The 18,327-nt window shown below is 49.7% G+C and overlaps 1 protein-coding gene and 1 non-coding gene across 7 annotated transcripts; both read right to left on the reverse strand.

The window, feature by feature from the left end:
* Positions 1-31: 31 nt before the first annotated feature.
* Positions 32-10,088, reverse strand: WDR74 (WD repeat domain 74). Of its 6 annotated transcripts, none has more exons than XM_055354345.2 (12): positions 9,074-10,088; positions 6,618-6,770; positions 6,433-6,539; positions 6,225-6,346; positions 3,078-3,153; positions 2,812-2,958; positions 2,548-2,649; positions 1,543-1,643; positions 1,392-1,447; positions 908-1,053; positions 734-790; positions 32-252 (listed from the first exon to the last, which is right to left on the reverse strand). In XM_055354345.2, exons 2-12 carry the CDS (start codon positions 6,679-6,681, stop codon positions 73-75), a joined length of 1,158 nt encoding a protein of 385 aa, XP_055210320.2. In that variant the 5' UTR covers positions 6,682-6,770; positions 9,074-10,088; the 3' UTR covers positions 32-72. The 6 variants fall into 6 exon arrangements, with proteins under 6 accessions (XP_055210320.2, XP_055210318.2, XP_055210321.2 ...); XM_055354343.2 differs by having other exon boundaries at positions 8,917-10,088; XM_055354346.2 differs by lacking the exon at positions 9,074-10,088 and adding an exon at positions 8,681-8,902 and having other exon boundaries at positions 6,618-6,978.
* Positions 8,720-8,910, reverse strand: LOC115936417 (U2 spliceosomal RNA). The gene has a single exon (XR_004071902.3). It is a non-coding gene; the product is annotated as a U2 spliceosomal RNA (small nuclear RNA).
* Positions 10,089-18,327: the final 8,239 nt, after the last annotated feature.

Below are 18,327 nucleotides of genomic sequence, written 5' to 3' on the forward strand. Positions count from 1 at the left end.
TTCTCCCATCACAAAAGGCTCAGGGTCATGGTGGGTGTTCAGCAGTTTATTTACAAAGTGGGCACAGGGGCGTCAGGGGCTGGTGGATCCAGGCCGCTTCTTCTTTCTCCGTCTCGTTTGGAGAGCTCCTTGGGTCTGCTCCAAATCCGAGAGCTTCCGCTTAGCAGCTGCTTCCAAGGATGCCCAAAGTTCATCTGTCTCTGTGTCTTCTAGGGGCACCTTGTTGGGTTCTTGAGGCTCTTGGGGCTCATCCTAGTGAGTGGGAAGAAAGCTTAGGAGTCAGGGGGGCCGGGCACGGTGGCTCCCACCTGTAGTCTCAGCACTTTGGGAGACCAAGCAGGAGGATTGCTTGAGCCCAGGACTTAGCGACCAGACTGGGCAACATAAGGAGACCCCATCTCCACAAAAAGAAGTTAAAAAAAAAAAGAAAAAGAAAAAAGAAAAGTAGTCAGGGGCACCGGGACAAACCCACAGGGAAGGAGACCCTGGCTGAGAAAGAATCCCTCTGGGTACCACCACCTTTATTCCCTGCTCCTAGAAAGCAACCCCATCCATGCTGTTGGCAATAACCCTCTCAGGATTTTAACTGTTAATGCCTCTCAGAGAAATTAAGTGACCAGGCAGGTAAACAGATAGTCCCAGGTCTGCATTCCAGCTGCCTCCTTTTCCTCTCCATAGGGAGGTCCTCACATCTATGCCCTTGGGTCCCACATTCCCGGGCCCAACTGCTCACCTCCCAGTTGTCCCTGCCTGACAAGAGGAGGCAGTTCAATTGAGACTTGAGATAAACCTGCAAAAGATGAGGGGCCTTAAGGAGCCAGGCATGCTGAGACAGAAACATGAACGGGGGGCACAGGAGGCGGGGCCTCCACAAGACCATGAGTTGGAGGTGGGAGAGACGACTTACCTTATGCTCCAGACCCCGTGGATTCTGGATCCTGTGTATCCTCAAGACTCTGTCCAAGCCACAGGAGGCTAGTAGAGGCTTTGAAGGGTGGCACTGCAACCCACGCACACTGCCTGCCAGCCCCTTCAGACAGCCCAGTAGACGCCCTAGAGAAGGGGGGAAGCATCCATGATAACTGGCTGGCCAATAACCAACCATTCATTGTTTCCTGTTCCAATCACTTTCCATTTCAACATTTAATCTGCAACAAAACCCTGAGACTGGAGCTTCTACTAATATTTCCATTTCGCAGGTGAGGAAACTAAGGCACAGGGAGTTGAAATAATTAGTTTAAGGTCATACAGCTTTTAGGGAAACCAGGATTTAAACCCAGGCAATCTGGCACCTGAATGAGGCCTCACTGGCCCCACTGCACCACCTTAGAGGGAATCCTGACCCTTCTCCCTGCTCCTTCCTTTCCCCCAACGTACCCTAGTCCACTCACCTTGCCGAAGGTCAATTTCTGCCAGCTGCCCATGAGTGTTTCCCACAATCACTGAGCTGAGGATGAGACCAGAGGCAAGTGGGGTCAGCAGTAACCTCCTGGAGCCCTTCCCAAGCCCCACCCTCCCACCCCTTACCCTCTAAACACTCACTTGCCTCCCGGAGTGAGGGTCATGGCTGTCAGTGGGTACTCTCCATAGGTGGTCTCTAGGACTGGCCGGCGCTGGGGGGATGCTGGATCATAGACACGGACCTAGAGGAAGGCTGAAGCATCACAAAAGTATCCTCACCCTGCACCTACCCTCTGGCATCTCTGCATCCTCACCCCCTCCCTGCACACTGCTTTCTTATTTATGATCCACTCCCAGAAACTTTCTCATCTTAGATGTATGCCTCTTCTCTGAGCATCAGGGTGTCAGGAGAGCTGCTTAGCAGCATAAATGGACAGAGCTGAGGGGAGAGGTCCCCTAGGTTGGAAGTGTGTGAGCATTCCATCCCCCCATACTCCCATCTAGGGGAAATGGAGGGACAGAAAAGCAAGTTGGTCTAGTAGTCAGTGGGTGCTAAATTTCAAGCAGGGGTTAGCCTGAATGAAGGAGGAAAAGAGGATGCCCTCATATGTGTTTTGAGCAGAGGCATATGACCAAGATCAGACTTCAATGTGCAGAAGCAAAGAAAATAGGACAAATACAGTGACCCAGCCCCGCCCGTGTCTCAAGACCTCAAATGAGACAAGCCATAAAGATTCCCCATTCGGGCCCTTCCTGTAAAGCTGAGGAGCTGAGGCCAGAGATGGGAGGCTCAGGCCTGGGTCCCAAAGCAAATCAGAGAGGCTGCATCAGGACCAGAACCCAGTTCTCTTAACACCTAGCCCAATGTCCTCTGACACCTGCACCCTATAATTCCCACAGTGAAGGGGATCCACTCTCCTTTCCTCTCTTCCAGTTGGGAGGGAAACAGGCATAGTTCAGGAAACTCCACCCTAGAATACAGTAGAGGAAGGTCATGGGCTCAGGGACAGGGTTGGAACAGATGGGGAAGCGCTTGCTCCTCTGAACTCAGAATGGTGAGAAGGGCAGTTGTGTCAAACCGTGGGGGCCATTTCTCCAGGAGGCTGCTTTATCCCAGGAGAAGGCAGGTATGAGGTGACACCTTACCTGGTGGTACCCTGTGCAGGTGACAAGCTTCTGTGATCCTGGCAGAAACTGTATGTCCTGGTCCCAGATGGGAACCCGCAGGTCCAGCCAGTCATTCCGCACCTGGTGGGGTGGGCAGATGGAGGACAGGGCTATGGGGGGCTCGATGTGCCCCTGTTTTCAGCCCTTCTTCGCCCCCTAAGTCCATCTAGTCTCTAATGCATCGTCAGTGGCCTCAGCCTCCCTCGACTTCAGGAACAGCTCCTTCACACTCTTGTCACTCACGTTCTTGGCCCTGAACACAGGTTCCTCAGAGCCCTGCAGGTCCCATATCTTCAAAGCATTCTCTTTCCCACCTGTGGCAACCACATGGGGGTGTGCTGGGTCTTGGCGCATCCTACACACCCCAGGGCCCACTCTCAGTTCCAGGAGCTATAAAGAATAGGAGATAAGAGTCCGTTCCAGAGTCCTTAATCCTCCCTTCCCCATCGTGATCATTAGGCACCTACTCCAGCCCACCTCCCCCAACCATCAGGGCAGGGGAGCCTCACTGGGTCAGAGGATGTGTCCTTGTCCTTGTCATGCCAGACTCTGAGAATCCCAGAATCCACACATGTGATGAGGGAGCTGCAGAGAAAGGATAGAGTTGGGATTTTTTAAGTGCTTAAACTCCTTGTTCTAATCTTTCTCTCCTCCTTACTACTACAGTTGACTAATGTTTAAAGAAAAAAAAAAAAAGTATAAAAGTATTCTCTAGGCCCCAAACTCATATCAACCAGATTCCCTACTAACAGTCCAGTTTAGAAGGAAGCCTCTAGGTCACTGGGCTCTAGGCAGGGCTTGACAGCTTCCAGCTTCCTAATCTGTTAATTCAACTTTCTCAACAGGGTGAGGGTTTACCAAGTGAGGAAACAGAAGCGCTGAGAAACTAATTTGCCACTCAGCTATGTTACAACCACAGCTAGAAATCAACTCTGTGATATTCCAGAGTGCTTTTGCTGTTCACAGCTATGTCTAGCACCTGGCCGTACTGGTCTATCTGAATCTTGAGTTGCTTACTAGGGCTGGTCTGAATTTAGGGCTTGGTCAAAGTCAAACACCAACTTCTTTGGGTTCCTTGCTCTGAGTTTCAGGCACTAAATGTCAGTCTCTTGCTTAAAATATCCCTCCCAAGAAGTCCAAGCAAGTCTCTCCCCAGGATCTGCACAGCCTGCGCCTATGTTCTTTCTCACACCTGCCAACCCTCCCTAGCTGGTTTCGGGCTCTGTATCGACTTGCCTGACCTGTGGCAAAAGCCTCCCAGTTGCTGTCTCCAATCCATCCTCCATACTCCTACAGGCTGCCAGTGCTGACTATGGTACTTCCTATTCAAAAACTGATAACTTGGCCAGGCACAGTGGCTCACGCCTGTAATCCCAGCACTTTGGGAGGCTGAGGCAGGCAGATCACCTGAGGTCAGGAGTTCCAGACCAGCCTGGCCAACATATAGTGAAATCTTGTCTCTACTAAAAAATACAAAAATTAGCTGGGTGTGGTGGTACATGCCTGTAGGCCTAGCTACTTCGGAAGCTGAGGCAGGAGAATCGCCTGAACCAGGGAGGTGGAGGTTGCAGTGAGCCGAGATCATGCCACTGCACTTCAGCCTCAGCGACAGAGCAAGACTCCGTCTCTCAGAAAAACAAAAACAATAAATGAATAACTCACCAACACCAAGAAAAGTGCACATCTCTCAACCTAGCACTTAAAGCCCTTTACATTTAATCCCAACCTAATATAGTGTCCATCTTGTATTAAAATGCTTCCTTGGCTGGGTGCAGTGGTTCACGCCTGTAATCCCAGCATTTTGGGAGGCTGAGGTGGGCGGATTGCCTGAGGTCAGGAGTTCCAGACCAGCCTGGCCAACATAGTGAAACCCTGTCTCTAACAAAAATACAAAAAAAACTTAGCTGGGCGTGGTGGCGGATGCCTGTAATCCCAGCTACTCAGGAGGCTGAGGCAAGAGAATCGCTTGAGCCTGGGAGGCGGAGGTTGCAGTGAGCCGAGACTGTGCCACTGCACTCCAGCCTGGGCAACAGAGTGAGACTCCGTATAAAAAAAAAAAAAAAAGTTTCCTTGTTATCAACTTCCAAATCAAATGCTATTTATCCTATTTATGTACCCTGTAGCATGCCCCCAGTCCTTGGCCTCTCCCAGGCAGTACCCTCTTTCTAGAATACCCTTATCCCCTTCTCCACCAGTCGAAATTCTACCCATCCCTCAAGACCCAGTTCAGACATCCAGTCCCCCCACAGGCTTTCCAGACCTCACCTGTCAGAATTACCACCACCAAACCTATGCAGCCTGCTTCACAGCCCTCTTTCATCATCTTTGGAAGAAAGCAGGGCCAGTAATGCAACTACTTAGCACCTTCCTAATCTTTGCTTTCAGAGCTACATCACCTTGGTGGTGGCTGTGCTCAAGTTGAGCCCAGGAGTTTGAGACTGGCCTGGGCACACAGTGAGACCCCATCTCTATAAAAAACTTAAAAATTTAGGTGGGCAGGGTGACACCTGCCTGTGGTCCCAGGTACTCAGGAGGTTGAGGCGGGAGGATCATTTGACCCCGGGAGGTTGAGGCTGTAGTGAGCCATGAATGCACCACTGCACTCAAGCCTAGGTGACACAGCGAGGCTCTGTCTCAAAAAATATAAATGAATTAATAATGAATTACTGAATGCATGCTTAAAACTTTTTTTTTTGTTTTTTTTGAGATGGAGTCTTGCTCTGTTTCACAGCCTGGAGTGCACTGGTGCGATCTCTGCTCACTGCAACCTCTGCGGGACGGATTCAAGCGATTCTCCAGCCTCGGCTTCCCAAGTAGCTGGGATTACAGGCATGAGCCACCACACCCGGCTAATTTTTGTATTTTTTTAGTAGGGAAGGGGTTTCACCGTGCTGGCCAGGCTGGTCTTGAACTCCTGACCTCAAGTGATCCGCCTATCTCGGCCTTCCAAAGTGCTGAGATGACAGGCATGAGCCACCACACCCAGCCTTGCTTAAAACTATTAAATGACAAGCAGGCACAGTGGCTCACGCCTGTAATCCCAGCACTTTGGGAGTCCGAGGCAGGTGGATCACCTGAGGTCAGGAGTTCGAGACCAGCCTAGCCAATACGGTGAAACCCCGTCTCTACTAAAGATACAAAAATAGCCGCGCGTGGTGGCAGGCGCCTGTAATCCCAGGTACTTGGGAGGCTGAGGCAGGAGTATCGCTTGAACCCGGGAGGCGGAGGTTGCAGTGAGCCGAGATCGCGCCACTGCACTTCAGCCTGGGCAACAAGAGCGAAAACTCCGTCTCCAAAAAAAAAAAAAAAAAAAAAAAAAAAAAAAAAAAACACACACACACAAAACTATTAAATGACTTGCCCATGGTTACTTAGAGGGTTATAATTGAGTCAGGTGAAAACCCTTAGAGGATGAGAACTTTTTGAAGGCAGAAATTTTACCGGCAGCCCCTGTACTTCTCCCAGTGCCTGGAATTCAGTAGGTGTTCAATAAATGTGTGTTACAGGTATGAACTACATAAGGCAGAAACCCAGGTCCCTGTCACCCATTCAAAGCCGTGTCACTAAGAGTTTGTCTGTCGCCATCATTCCAGTATCCTCAGGGAGCATCAACGCTCTCCCTTCGGCCCTGAGTTTAGCGAGGGGATTGGTCTTACCCGTCGGCCTGGGCGAGGCCACGGAACGTGCCCTCCCCGCCCGGGCAGTGTCTCTGACCCTGGAATATGCCATCCTCGGTGCTGAAGTGCTTCACCGTCCTGTCCGCGCAGCCCACCAGGATCTGCGGCAAAGAAGGGCAAGATGGCGAGGAGAGAGAGGCTGCTGCGCCCCAGGCCCCCAACTCCGGCCCGACCAGCGGCCACTCACCTGGGTCTCGCCGCCGGTGCCCCAACACAGGGCGCTCACTGCCTCCTCGCGCCGCGGCTGTCCTCCGGCCGTGAAGTTCGCCGCCTGTTTTCGCTGAAGATTTACCCCTGAGAGACGAAGGCGTCAGTCACGCCAGGGGCGCGAGTGCACCCCTGCACTTCCCGACGCCCGAGCCTGCCACCCACCTTTCAAGATCCCAGTCTCGGTGCCGACCCACACGTGGTTCCAGCGTGCAGCAGCAGCCGCCATGACAAAGCCTGGAGGCAGACAGTTCGCACTTCCGGCGCAGCGTGTGCGTCACCAGCGGGCGTCGAGTCCGATGCAGCGTAGTGTAGTTGCTGAAAGTTTAAAGAGCCGAAACAGTAAAGCTTCCCTGCTTGTTTTGCTTTACGAAAATGAAACCAGGAGGTGCTTGTTTATGTAGATCGGAAGAATACATTGATCATTTTGCACTTGGCGGTGAAAAGCACCTTTCCTGGACTGCGTGCCCGGATCAAGCCAGCCCTAGTCTGTCTCCCGGCTCCATTATGTAATATGTGTTCTGGACTGTTAGACAAGAAACAACAAACGATTTAAGAAACGATTTAAGAAACACTTTAGAAACGATTCAAATCATTAATGATGTGTGGGGCTTCGTTCTGGAATATAAGTCACGAAAGAAAGATGGGAAAAGGAAACGGACGATTTTTTTTTTTCTTTTGAGAGAGCTTCGCCCTTGTTGCCCAGGCTGGAGTGCAATGGCGCGATCTCCTCTCACCTCAACCTCCGCCTCCCGGGTTCAAGCGATTCTTCTGCCTCAGCCTCCCAAGTAGCTGGGATTACAGCTGGTATTACTAAACCACCGCGCCCGGCCTCGTTTACTCTTCAAGAGGCGGACAGCGAGGCGCGGTGGCTCACGCCTGTAATCCCAGCACTTTGGGAGGCCGAGGCGGGCGGATCATGAGGTCAGAAGATCGAGACCATCTTGGCTAACACGGTGAAACCCCGTCTCTACTAAAAATACAAAAACAAAACTAGCCGGGCGTGGTGGCGGGCGCCTGTAGTCCCAGCTACTCCGGAGGCTGAGGCAGGAGAATGGCGTGAACCCGGGAGGAGGAGCTTGCAGTGAGCCGAGATTGCGCCACTGCACTCCAGCCTGGGCGTCAGAGACTCCGTCTCAAAAAAAAAAAAAAACGAAAACGAAAAGTACTCTGTGCTATGCTACATGAGAAACGCAGAGAAACTCATCGCTCAGTAGAAATACAGTAATAGCGCATGCGTAAATAGGAGAGGGAAGTCGCTACTTTACCTAGAGATTAACACAGAAAAGCAACAAATTACCAGTTTACAAGTAAACCCTTTATCTAACGCGAAGATTTATTTATTTTTTGAGATGGAATCTTGCTCTGTCAGGCTAGAGCGCCCGCCACCAGGCCTGATTCACTTTTCTTTTGGTTTTTTAGTGAAGACGGGATTTTTCCACACCATGTTAGTCAGGCTGGAATTACCCAATCCGCCCGCCCCAACCTCCCGAAGTGCTAGGATTTCACGCGTGAAACCCCGAGCGCGACCTAGGTTTAACACATCAAACGCGAAACCAGGCCGGGCGCGGTGGCTCACGCCTGTAATCCCAGCACTTTGGGAGGCCGAGGTGGGCGGATCACGAGCTCAGGAGATCGAAGACCATCCTGGTTAACACGTTGTGAAACCCTGTCTCCACTAAAAATACAAAACAGGCCGGGCGCGGTGGCTCACGCCTGTATTCCCAGCACTCTGGGAAGCTGAAGCGGGCGGACCACAAAGTCAAGAGATGGAGACCACCCTGGCCAACATGGTGAAACCCCGTCTCTATTAAAAGTATAAAAATTAGCTGGGCGTGGTGACCGGCGCCTGTAGTCCCAGCTACTCGGGAGGCTGATGGAGGAGAATCGCATGAACCCGGGAGGCGGAGGTTGCAGTGAACTGAGATCATGCCATTGCACTCCAGCCTGGGCGACAGAGCAAGACGACGTCTCAAAAAAAACAAATAAGAAATACAAATAGAAGACATTAGCCTGGGGTGGTGACAAGCGCTTCCGTAATTCCAACTACGCCGGAAACTGAAACATGAAAGTTGCTGGAGACCACACGGAAATACTACACTCTGCTCAATTAGAAAACAAAACTCTCTGAATAAAAACACTCCAACACGTCTCGTCAGGACACGAGTGACATAAACACCTGACCCAATCCAATAACTATAACACAGCTATCAAGCTTCCGTAACTACCTCAAGCCTTCCATTAAACAATTATTGTTCCCCCCAAGAGGGGGGTGCACCGTTCCTGGAAGTACTGCAATACCAGGTCGATGCGTGGAGTGGACGGAGCAAGCTCCTATTCCATCTCCTATTTCCAAAAATCCATTTAATATATTGTCCTCGGATAGAGGACGTATCAGATATTAAACTGATAAGAACAGATACTACACTTGATCTTAGCCAAAAGGCCGAGAAGCGATACCTACGTTTTGGTCGCCTCGGCAGCCTTATCCTTCCCATCTTCCAATCAGTTATGGTAACTGTCCAGGCATTAAATGTTAAATATCTCCCAATACATTATAATTCCGAAACACAGTTTTCATTATTCTTTCTTTATAGTGTGGCTATATTTTGGAAACAGACCTATTTAAACGTCCTCTACTTCTTCCGCCGCCTGCTCTCTGCTCAGTTTGTTTTGCATAAACCCGCCCCTTTCGCTTTTTTAAGATCCTGGGATTGGTCCACACACCAGTCGTGATTTCAATGCCCGCGTGGCCTCCTTTTCCCCGATTGTGGCGTTAGTCTCCCATCCTAGGTGTTTTTCGGCTCTCCAGGGGGCGGCGGGACAGTGCTGCAGGTGGCGGCGCCCCTCTCCGGGACCTTTCTTGGGAGAAGCCGCGGCGCGGTGTCAAAGCACAGGTTTTGGAGTCCAAAAAAGGAGGTTGGGCTCCCTGCTCTCCAGTTCCTGACTTAATGGCCTGGGCTTGGTACTTAGGCTCTTGTTTCCTCCCCATTTAAACGGGGGAAATGGTGACACTCACTCTCCGGAGTTTGTGAGAACTGAGGACATATGGGCGAGGCACGACCCGCACCTTGCATTTTTACTGTCCGCCAGCAAACATCTGGCCCTTCACTGAGAGGGAAAGATGCCCTGAGAAAGCCATTTCAGAGGCTCCTGATCCTCAAACCCAGGATCCCGCGGTGGGAGAAAGGTGCTGACGCCTCAGCCCGGATGTCCTCCGACCCACGCACTCTTTAGAGTTACTTTCAGGCCGACCAGCAACGCGGCAAGGCATCCCACCCGGAAGTCCGACCGAGAAACCACAGGGCGTCTCCTCGAAGGCAGAGGCAGGGTCGTTAGAGGACTGGGGCGAAGGAGGAGGAGGAGAGTGTAGGTAAAATTGGAATGGAGCGATTTTTTTTAATCGATCAAAGCAAGCTCGCCAGAATGAAAGGGATTAATATGAGGCCCTGGCTGAGAAGGGACTTAAGGTCTTGCTTTCTTGGAAGCTGTATTAATATAAACGTGGATCGTTCTGTTGGAAACCCCTTAACCTGGGTTGGAAATAGAGGCGGTGTCTTTGCATCAAAGCGTCTTGCATGGCTGAGATCCTCCAGGCAGGAGTGGGGCGTTAACATTCTCACTGATAAAATGTCAACCGGCAAAGCTTCTGATAATCTATGATTTTATGACACTGGTATTAATAAACAAAAGAAATTTCTACAAGTTCTCATAAGTAAACCCAGAGCCTTCAGAGAGGTGCCACATCAAGAGAGTAGTAGGCAGGGGGCCGGGCGTGGTGGCTCACACCTGTAATCCCAACACTTCGGGAGGCCAAGGCGGGTGGATTACTTGAGGCCAGGAGTTCGAGACCAGCCTGGGCAACATGGCAAAACCCCGTCTCTACTGAAAATACAAAAAGTAGCCAGGCATGATGGTGCATGCCTGTAGTCCCAGCTACTTGGGAGGCTGAGGCATGAGAATCGCTTGAACCTGGGAGGCAGAGGTTGCAGTGATCTGAGATCATGACACTACACTCCAGCCTGGGTGACAGAGCGAGACTCTGTCTCAGAAAAAAAAAAAAAAAAAGAGGATAATAAGCAGAATAATGCCCTCCCCACCCCAAAGATGGTCAGTGAGAACCTCTGAATGTGTTACCTTACATAGCAAAAGGTATTTTGCAGATATTATTAAATTAAGGATTTTGAGACGGCGAGATTTATCCTGGATTTTCTGGGTGGGCTCAGAGTAATCACAAATATCTTTATAAGGGATAGAGGGAGGCAGTAGAGTCTGAGTGATGCAACCTGAGGAAGATTTGAGCAGCCAGGGCTTGCTCTGCAGATGGAAGAAAGTCATCAGCCAGGGAGTTGTGGGCAGCAGCTAGAAGTTGGAAAAAGCAAGGAAATAGATTCTCCCATGCAACCTCCAGAAAGCAATGCAGCCCTGTCATTACATCTTGATTTTAGCCCATTAAGACTCATTTTGGACCTCTGGTCTCCAGAACTGTAAGATGATACATTTGTTTTGTTTTTGGCCGCTAAGTTTGTGGGTAATTTGTTACAACAGCAATAAGAAACGAATACAGGGGCAATAAGAAACTAGTACAGGGGCAGGGCCCAGGGCCTCATTCCTGTAATTCTAGCACTTTGGGAGGCCAAGGCAGGAAGATCACTTGAGGCCAGGAGTTCGAGACCAACCTGGACAACATGGCGAACCTTGTCTCTACAAAACTACAAAAATTATCCGGGTGTGGTGGCACACACCAGAAGTCTCAGCTACTTGGAAGACTAAGGCAGGAGGATTGCTTGAGCCTGGGAGGTTGAGGCTGCAGTGAGCCATGATCACACCTCTGCACTCTAGGCTGGGTGAGAGAGGGAGACCCTATCTCAAAAAATAATAAATAAATAAATAAAATGAAATAAAAATTTAAAATTCATGTTTTATTTTCATGAAACTAATATACCTTAAATTGTCAACTAGTGTTAAAAGACTTATATAAAAACAGTAGTTGCCTGTGTCCTGCCTCATTTTACACCCTACTTTTATTTTATTTAATACTATTTATTTATTTTATTATTTTTATTTATTTATTTATTATTATTATTTTTTGGAGACGGAGTCTTGCCCTTGTTGCCCAGGCTAGAGTGCAGTGGCGCAATTCAGCTCACCGCAACCTCTGCCTCTCGGGTTCAAGCTATTCTCCTGCCTCAGCCTCCCGAGTAGCTGGGATTACAAGAATGTGCCACCATGCCAAGCTAATTTTGTATTTTTACTAGAGATGGGGTTTCTCCATGTTGGTCAAGCTGGTCTTGAACTCCCAACCTCAGGTGATCCGCCCACCTCAGCCTCCAAAGTGTTGGGATTACAGGCGTGAGCCACTGCGACCGGCCTTATTTTTTGTTTTTTATTTTTTTAATTTTTAAAGACAGAGTCTTGCTCTGTCACCCAGGCTGGAGTGCAATGGTGAAATCACGGCTCACTGCAGCCTTGACCTCCTGGGCTCAAGTGATCCTCCCACCTCAGCCTCCTGAGTAGAGTAGCTATGACTGAAGGCACGCATCACCATGCCCAACTAATTTATGTGTTTTTTGTAGAGACACTGGTCTGTTGTCCAGGCTGCTCTCAAACTCCTGGCCTCAAGTGATCCGCCTACCTGGGCCGCCCAAAGTGCTGAGATTACAGGAGTGAGCCACCACACCTGGCCTAAACTTTTTTTTAGAGGGAGTCTTACACTGTTGCCCAGGCTGGAGTGCAGTGGTGCCATCTTGGCTCACTGCAACCTCTGCCTCCCAGGTTCAAGTGATTTCTCTTGCCTCAGCCTCCTGAGTAGCTGGGAATACAGCGGCACACATCACCACACCTGGCTATTTATTTATTTACTTATTTTGGGACAGAGTCTCACTCTGTCGCCCAGGCTGGAGTGCAGAGGTGTGATCTCAGCTCACTGCAACCTCTGTCTCCCAGGTTCAAGAGATTCTCCTGCCTCAGCCTCCTGAGTAGCTGGGATTACAGGCGCCCGCTACCACATTTGGCTTTTTTTTTTTTTTTTTTTTTTTTGAGATGGAGTCTCGCTCTATCGTCCAGGCTGGAGTGCAGTGGCACAATCTCCACTCACTGCAAGCTCCGCCCCCCAGGTTCATGCCATTCTCCTGCCTCAGCCTCCTGAGTAGCTGGGACTACAGGCGCCCGCCACCACGCCTGGCTAATTTTTTGTATTTTTAGTAGAGACGGGGTTTCACCGTGTTGGCCAGGCTGGTCTCGAACTCCTGACCTCATGATCCGCCCACCTCGGCCTCCCAAGGTGCTGGGATTACAAACGTGAGCCACTGTGCCTGGCTTTTTGTTTTGTATTTTTTTTTTTTTTTTTTTTTTTTGAGACGGAGTCTCACTCTGTCGCCCAGGCTGGAGTGCAGTGGCGTGATCTTGGCTCACTGCAATCTCCGCCTCCCGGGTTTACACCATTCTCCTGCCTCAGCCTCCCGAATAGCTGGGATTACAGGCGCCCGCCACCACGTGCCCAGCTAATTTTTTGTATTTTTAGTAGAGACGGGGTTTCACCGTGTTAGCCAGGATGGTGTCGATCTCCTGACCTCGTGATCTGCCCGCCTCGGCCTCCCAAAGTGCTGGGATTACAGGCGTGAGCCACCGCCCCCGGCCTGTTTTTTTTTTTTTTAGCAGAAACAGGGTTGAGGCCGGGGGCGGTGGCTCACACCTGTAATCCCAGCACTTTGGGAGGCCGAGGCGGGCGGATCACGAGGTCAGGAGATCGACACCATCCTGGCTAACACGGTGAAACCCCGTCTCTACTAAAAATACAAAAAATTAGCTGGGCGCGTGGTGGCGGGCGCCTGTAATCCCAGCTATTCGGGAGGCTGAGGCAGGAGAATCGTGTGAACCTGTGAGGCAGAGCTTGCAGTGAGTGGAGATCGCACCACTGCACTCCAGCCTGGGAAACAGAGCAAGACTCCGTCTCAAAAAAAAAAGAAACGGGATTTCACCATGTTGGTCAGGCTGGTCTTGAACTCCTGACCTCGTGATCTGCCCACCTTGGCCTCCCAAAATGCTGGGATTACAGGCGTTAGCCACTATGCCTGGCCTTTTTGTTTTGTATTTTTTTTTAGTAGAGACAGGATTTCACCATGTTGGTCAGTCTGGTCTGGACTCCTGACCAAGTGATCCACCCGCCTAGGCCTCCCAAAGTGCTGGGATTACGGGCATAAGCCACCGTGCGGAGTCTCTAAATTATTTTGTTTTTTGTTTTTTGTTTTTTTGAGACAGAGTCTCACTCTGTCACCCAGGCTGGAGTGCAGTGGCACGATCTCGGCTCACTGCAAGCTCCACCTGCTGGGTTCACAGCATTCTCCTGCTTCTGCCTCCTGAGTAGCTGGAACAGGTGCCCGCCACCATGCCCGGCTAATTTTTTTGCGTTTTTAGTAGAGATGGGGTTTCACCGTGTTAGCCAGATGGTCTCGATCTCCTGACCTCGTGATCTGCCCGCCTCGGCCTCCCAAAGTGCTGGGATTACAGGCGTGAGCCACTGCACCCAGCCTGCTTTTCTTTTTTTTCTTTTTACTTTTTAATATAAAGATGGAGTCTTGCTATGTTGGCCAGGCTGATCTCAAACTCCCAGCCTCAATCTATCCTCCTTCCTTAACCTCCCGAAATGCTGGGATTACAGGCTTGAACCAGGGCACCTGGCCTTTTTTTATTTTTCTTTTTTGAAGACGAGAATGTTACAAAATTTTTTTTTTTTTTTTTTTTTTGAGATAGAGTCTCACTCTGTCACTCAGGCTGGAGTGCAGTAGTGTGATCTCGGCTCACTGCAACCTCCACATCCTGGGTTCAAGGGATTCTCCTGCCTCAGCCTCTGAAGTAGCTGGGATTACAGGCGCACACCACCACGCCCGGCTAATTTTTTGTATTTTTAGTAGAGACAGGGTTTCACCACGTTGGCCAGTCTGGTCTCAAACTTTTTACCTCAGGTGATCTACCCGCCTCGGCCTCCCAAAGTGCAAGCTTGAGCCACCGTGCCCAGCCTCATTTTTATTTAATTTTTTAATTTTTTATTTCTTTTTTTGAGATAGTCTCACTGCAACCTCTGCCTCCCAGGTTCAAGCAATTCTCCTGTCTCAGCCTTCTGAGTAGCTGGGACTACAGGTGCCCGCCACCATGCCCAGCTAATTTTTGTATTTTTAGTAGAGATGAGGTTTCACCATGTTGGCTAGGCTGGGTTTTTCATTTTTATTGCATCCTCCAACTCTTCTGAGAATTTATTGAATGCTTTCCCCAAATCAATGCATATTTGCCTTACACAATTTTGCATACAATTTTTGGGGGGATTCTTGGAGCCCTGCTGAAGCCCATTCAATTAATCTACACACTAACAACCACAGCCCCAGAGAGACAGGGGAACCTGACTGAGGGTGTCCAAATATCTGATAAAAGGCCACAGAAATCCGGAAAGGGCTGGACAGACATGAAGGAACAGGATCTAAAGGTCCTTGGGCCATTGTGGGCAGCCCTGGTGAAGGGCTGACTGGGAGGATCTTTGGCTCCAGGACTTGAGTGGCTAACCTGGGCCCATATTCCCTCGTGATTTTAAGAATTAAAGAAAGAGGAAAGACAACGGGTGCAGTGGCTCATGCCTGTAATCTCAGCACTTTGGGAGTCTGAGGAGGGCGAATCACTTGAGATCAGGAGTTTGAGACCAGCCTGACCAACATGGAGAAACCCTGTCTCTACTAAAAATACAAAAATTAGCCGGGCATGGTGGCACATGCCTGTAATCCCAGCTACTCGGGAGGTCGAAGCAAGAGAAGAGAATCGCTTGAACTCAGGAGGTGGAGGTTGCAGTGAGCTGAGATCGTGCCACTGCACTCTAGCCTGGGCAACAAGAGCGAAACTCTGCCTCAAAAAAAAAAAAAAAAAAAAAGGAAAGAAACACGAAATGTGTCTTAACAGTCAAAGACAAGTTTATTTCTCTAAAATAAATAAACCTGAGAGGGGCTTCTGTCCAATTTTGGTCAGGAGCATTCTCTTTTTTTTTTTTTTTTGAGACAGAGTCTCTCAAACTCCTGACCTCAGGTGATCTGCCCACCTCAGCCTCCCAAAGTGCTGGGATTACCAGGCGTGAGCCACTGCTCCCAGCCCAGGAGCGTTCTCTCTTACAGACTAAGAGTATATATTGGTTTTAGGGTGAGGGGGCTTATCAGAAGTTTGGAATGTTTCTGTGTTGGGGAGAAATTTATGGCGGGGTTTAAATGTCTCTGGAGTGGAGGTTATCTCGGGGCTGGCATGTCTCTGGTCGGGGAGGGGTTTGGAATGTTTCTGGATGGAGATATCATCTGTGGTTTATGGTCATGGTGACTTTAGCCATTAGGTTGATGCCATTTGGATTTAGGCAGTTTTTGATCAAGGTGAACTTAAAATGACAGTGCTTGTCCAAGATGGCAATACTCGTGCTCTGTCACTGGTGACTCTGGCTTGGAGTTGGGCAGGTCCTGGGAAAGAAACACCGGTGGCTGGGCGCGGTGGCTCACGCCTGTAATCCCAGCACTTTGGTAGGCTGAGGCGGGTGGATCACGTGAGGTCAGGAGTTCGAGACCAGCCTGGCCAACATGGTGAAATCCCCTCTCTACTAAAAGTACAAAAATTAGCCAGCATGGTGGCACACACCTGTAATTCCAGCTACTCAGGAGACTGAGGCAGAAGACTCGCTTGCACCTGGGAGGTGGAGGTTGTAGTGAGCCAAGACCGTGCCACTGCACTCCAGCCCTGGTGACAGAGCAAGACTCGGTCTCCAAAAAATAAATAAATAAATAAATAAATAAATAAATAAATAAAAATACAAAAGAAACACTGGCTTGCCTGTTGGTCATCAACCTTACCCTTGCTAATTTTATCTGCTCCCTGGTTCTCTAGGAATTAGCTTTGACCTCCCGGGCTCAAGCCACCCTCTCAAGTACCTTAGCCTCCCAAGTACCTAGGACTACAGGCATGCACCACTGTGCCTGGCTAATTTTAATGTTTTGTAGAGATGGGGTCTTGCTATGTTGCCCAGGCAGGTCTTGAACTCCTGGCCTCAAGCAACCCTCCTGCCTTCACCACTCAAAGTGCTGAGATTACAGCCATGAGCTACCATGCCTGGCCAGGTATTTGCATTTTCTCCCTCTATTCACACTCTGCTGAAATGTCCCATGTAGGGCCCTGGCTTTCCTTCCCTCTGTTCTCTGGTGATGACTGACTCCAGGTCTCTAGCCTGCTGGTCAATGGTGCCAGGCACCATTACAGGTACTTTATATGTATTAACAACCTTAAGAGATAAGTAGGTGCTTTTAATGTTCCCTTTTACAGAAGAGGAGACTGAGGCACTGTGGCCAGGTGATTTTTTTTTTTCTTTTTTTGTTTTTTGAGATGGAATCTCGCTCTGTCAACCAGCTGGAGTGCAGTGGTGTGATCTTGGCTCACTGCAAGCTCCTCTGGAGCTTAGGGAAGAGGTTCTTGCTAAAGACCTTGTAGTCTGAGTCATTAATGTACAGAAGAAATGTGAAGAGCCAGGCCTCAATCATTCTGGCCTTCTCCATTTCTCCATATTGTCCCAGTCTCATTTCTTTTTTTGTTTTTGAGATGGAGTTTCTCTCGTTGCCCAGGCTGGAGTGCAATGGTGCGATCTCAGCTTACCGCAACCTCTGCCTCCCGGGTTCAAGCGATTCTCCTGCCTCAGCCTCCCGAGTATCTGGGATTACAGGCACATGCCACCATGCCCGGTTAATTTTGTATTTTTAGTAGAGACAGGGTTTCTCCATGTTGGTCAGACTGGTCTTGAACTCCTGGCCTCAGGTGATCCGCCTGTCTCAGCCTCCGAAACTGCTGGGATTACAGGTGTGAGCCACTGTGCCCGGCCTTTTTTTTTTTTTTTTTTGAGATACAGTCTTTCTGTGTCGCCCAGGCTGGAGTCCTCCCAGGTTCAAGAGATTCTCCTGCCTCAGCCTCCTGAGTAGCTGGGACTACAGGTGCATGCCGCCACACCCGGCTCATTTCTTTTAGTAGAGATGGGGTTTCACCATGTTGGCAAGGCTGGTCTTGAACTTGTGACCTCAGGTAATCAGCCCACCTTTGCCTCCCAAAGTGCTGGGATTACAGGTGTGAGCCGCTGCACCTGGCCAGTCCCCACCTGACTTCTTTGTGGCTTTAACAAAAGATTCAGCTGTGGGCAGTGGGGAGACTTCCCTCAGTTTGCAAGTCAGTACCATGCAGGTTCCCACTGCTTGCACTGCTTTTCTAAGTTTCTGTTCTGCTGATCCTCCATCTCTAAATTCTGGTGCTCCCCTAGGGTCCTTGGGTGGTGTTCTCAGAATTGACTCTTCCATTCTTGTGGTTGTAAATTATTGTGCTGACAACTCTCAAGTCTACGTGGCTACCATTTAATGAGCAAAAAATGTGTGTTGTTTCAGCTGAGTTGCTATTCTTATAATTCTGACCGGAGAAATCCTAAAATTTACAAACAAAAATTAAAAACAGGGCCTGGTGCGGTGGCTCACACCTGTAATCCTGGCACTTTGGAAGGGCGAGGTGGGTGAATCATCTGAGGTCAGGAGTTCGAGACCAGCCTGGCCAACATATAGTGAAACCCCATGTCTACTAAAAATACAAAAATTATCTGGGTGTAGTGGCACACGCCTGTAGTCCCAGCTACTTGGGAAGCTGAGGCAGGAGAATCGCTTGAACCCGGGAGGCAGAGGTTGCAGTGAGCCGAGATCACACCACTGCACTACAGCCTGGGTGACAGAGCGAAACTCCTTTTCAAAAAACAAAAAAAAAGTAAATAAATAAAAAATAAAACAGGTAAAAATCCCATAATTTATCACTACTTGGTATCCATTCTCCCAAACAC

This window comes from Gorilla gorilla, chromosome 9 (genome assembly GCF_029281585.2).
Source record: "Gorilla gorilla gorilla isolate KB3781 chromosome 9, NHGRI_mGorGor1-v2.1_pri, whole genome shotgun sequence".
Classification (NCBI taxonomy): domain Eukaryota; kingdom Metazoa; phylum Chordata; class Mammalia; order Primates; family Hominidae; genus Gorilla; species Gorilla gorilla.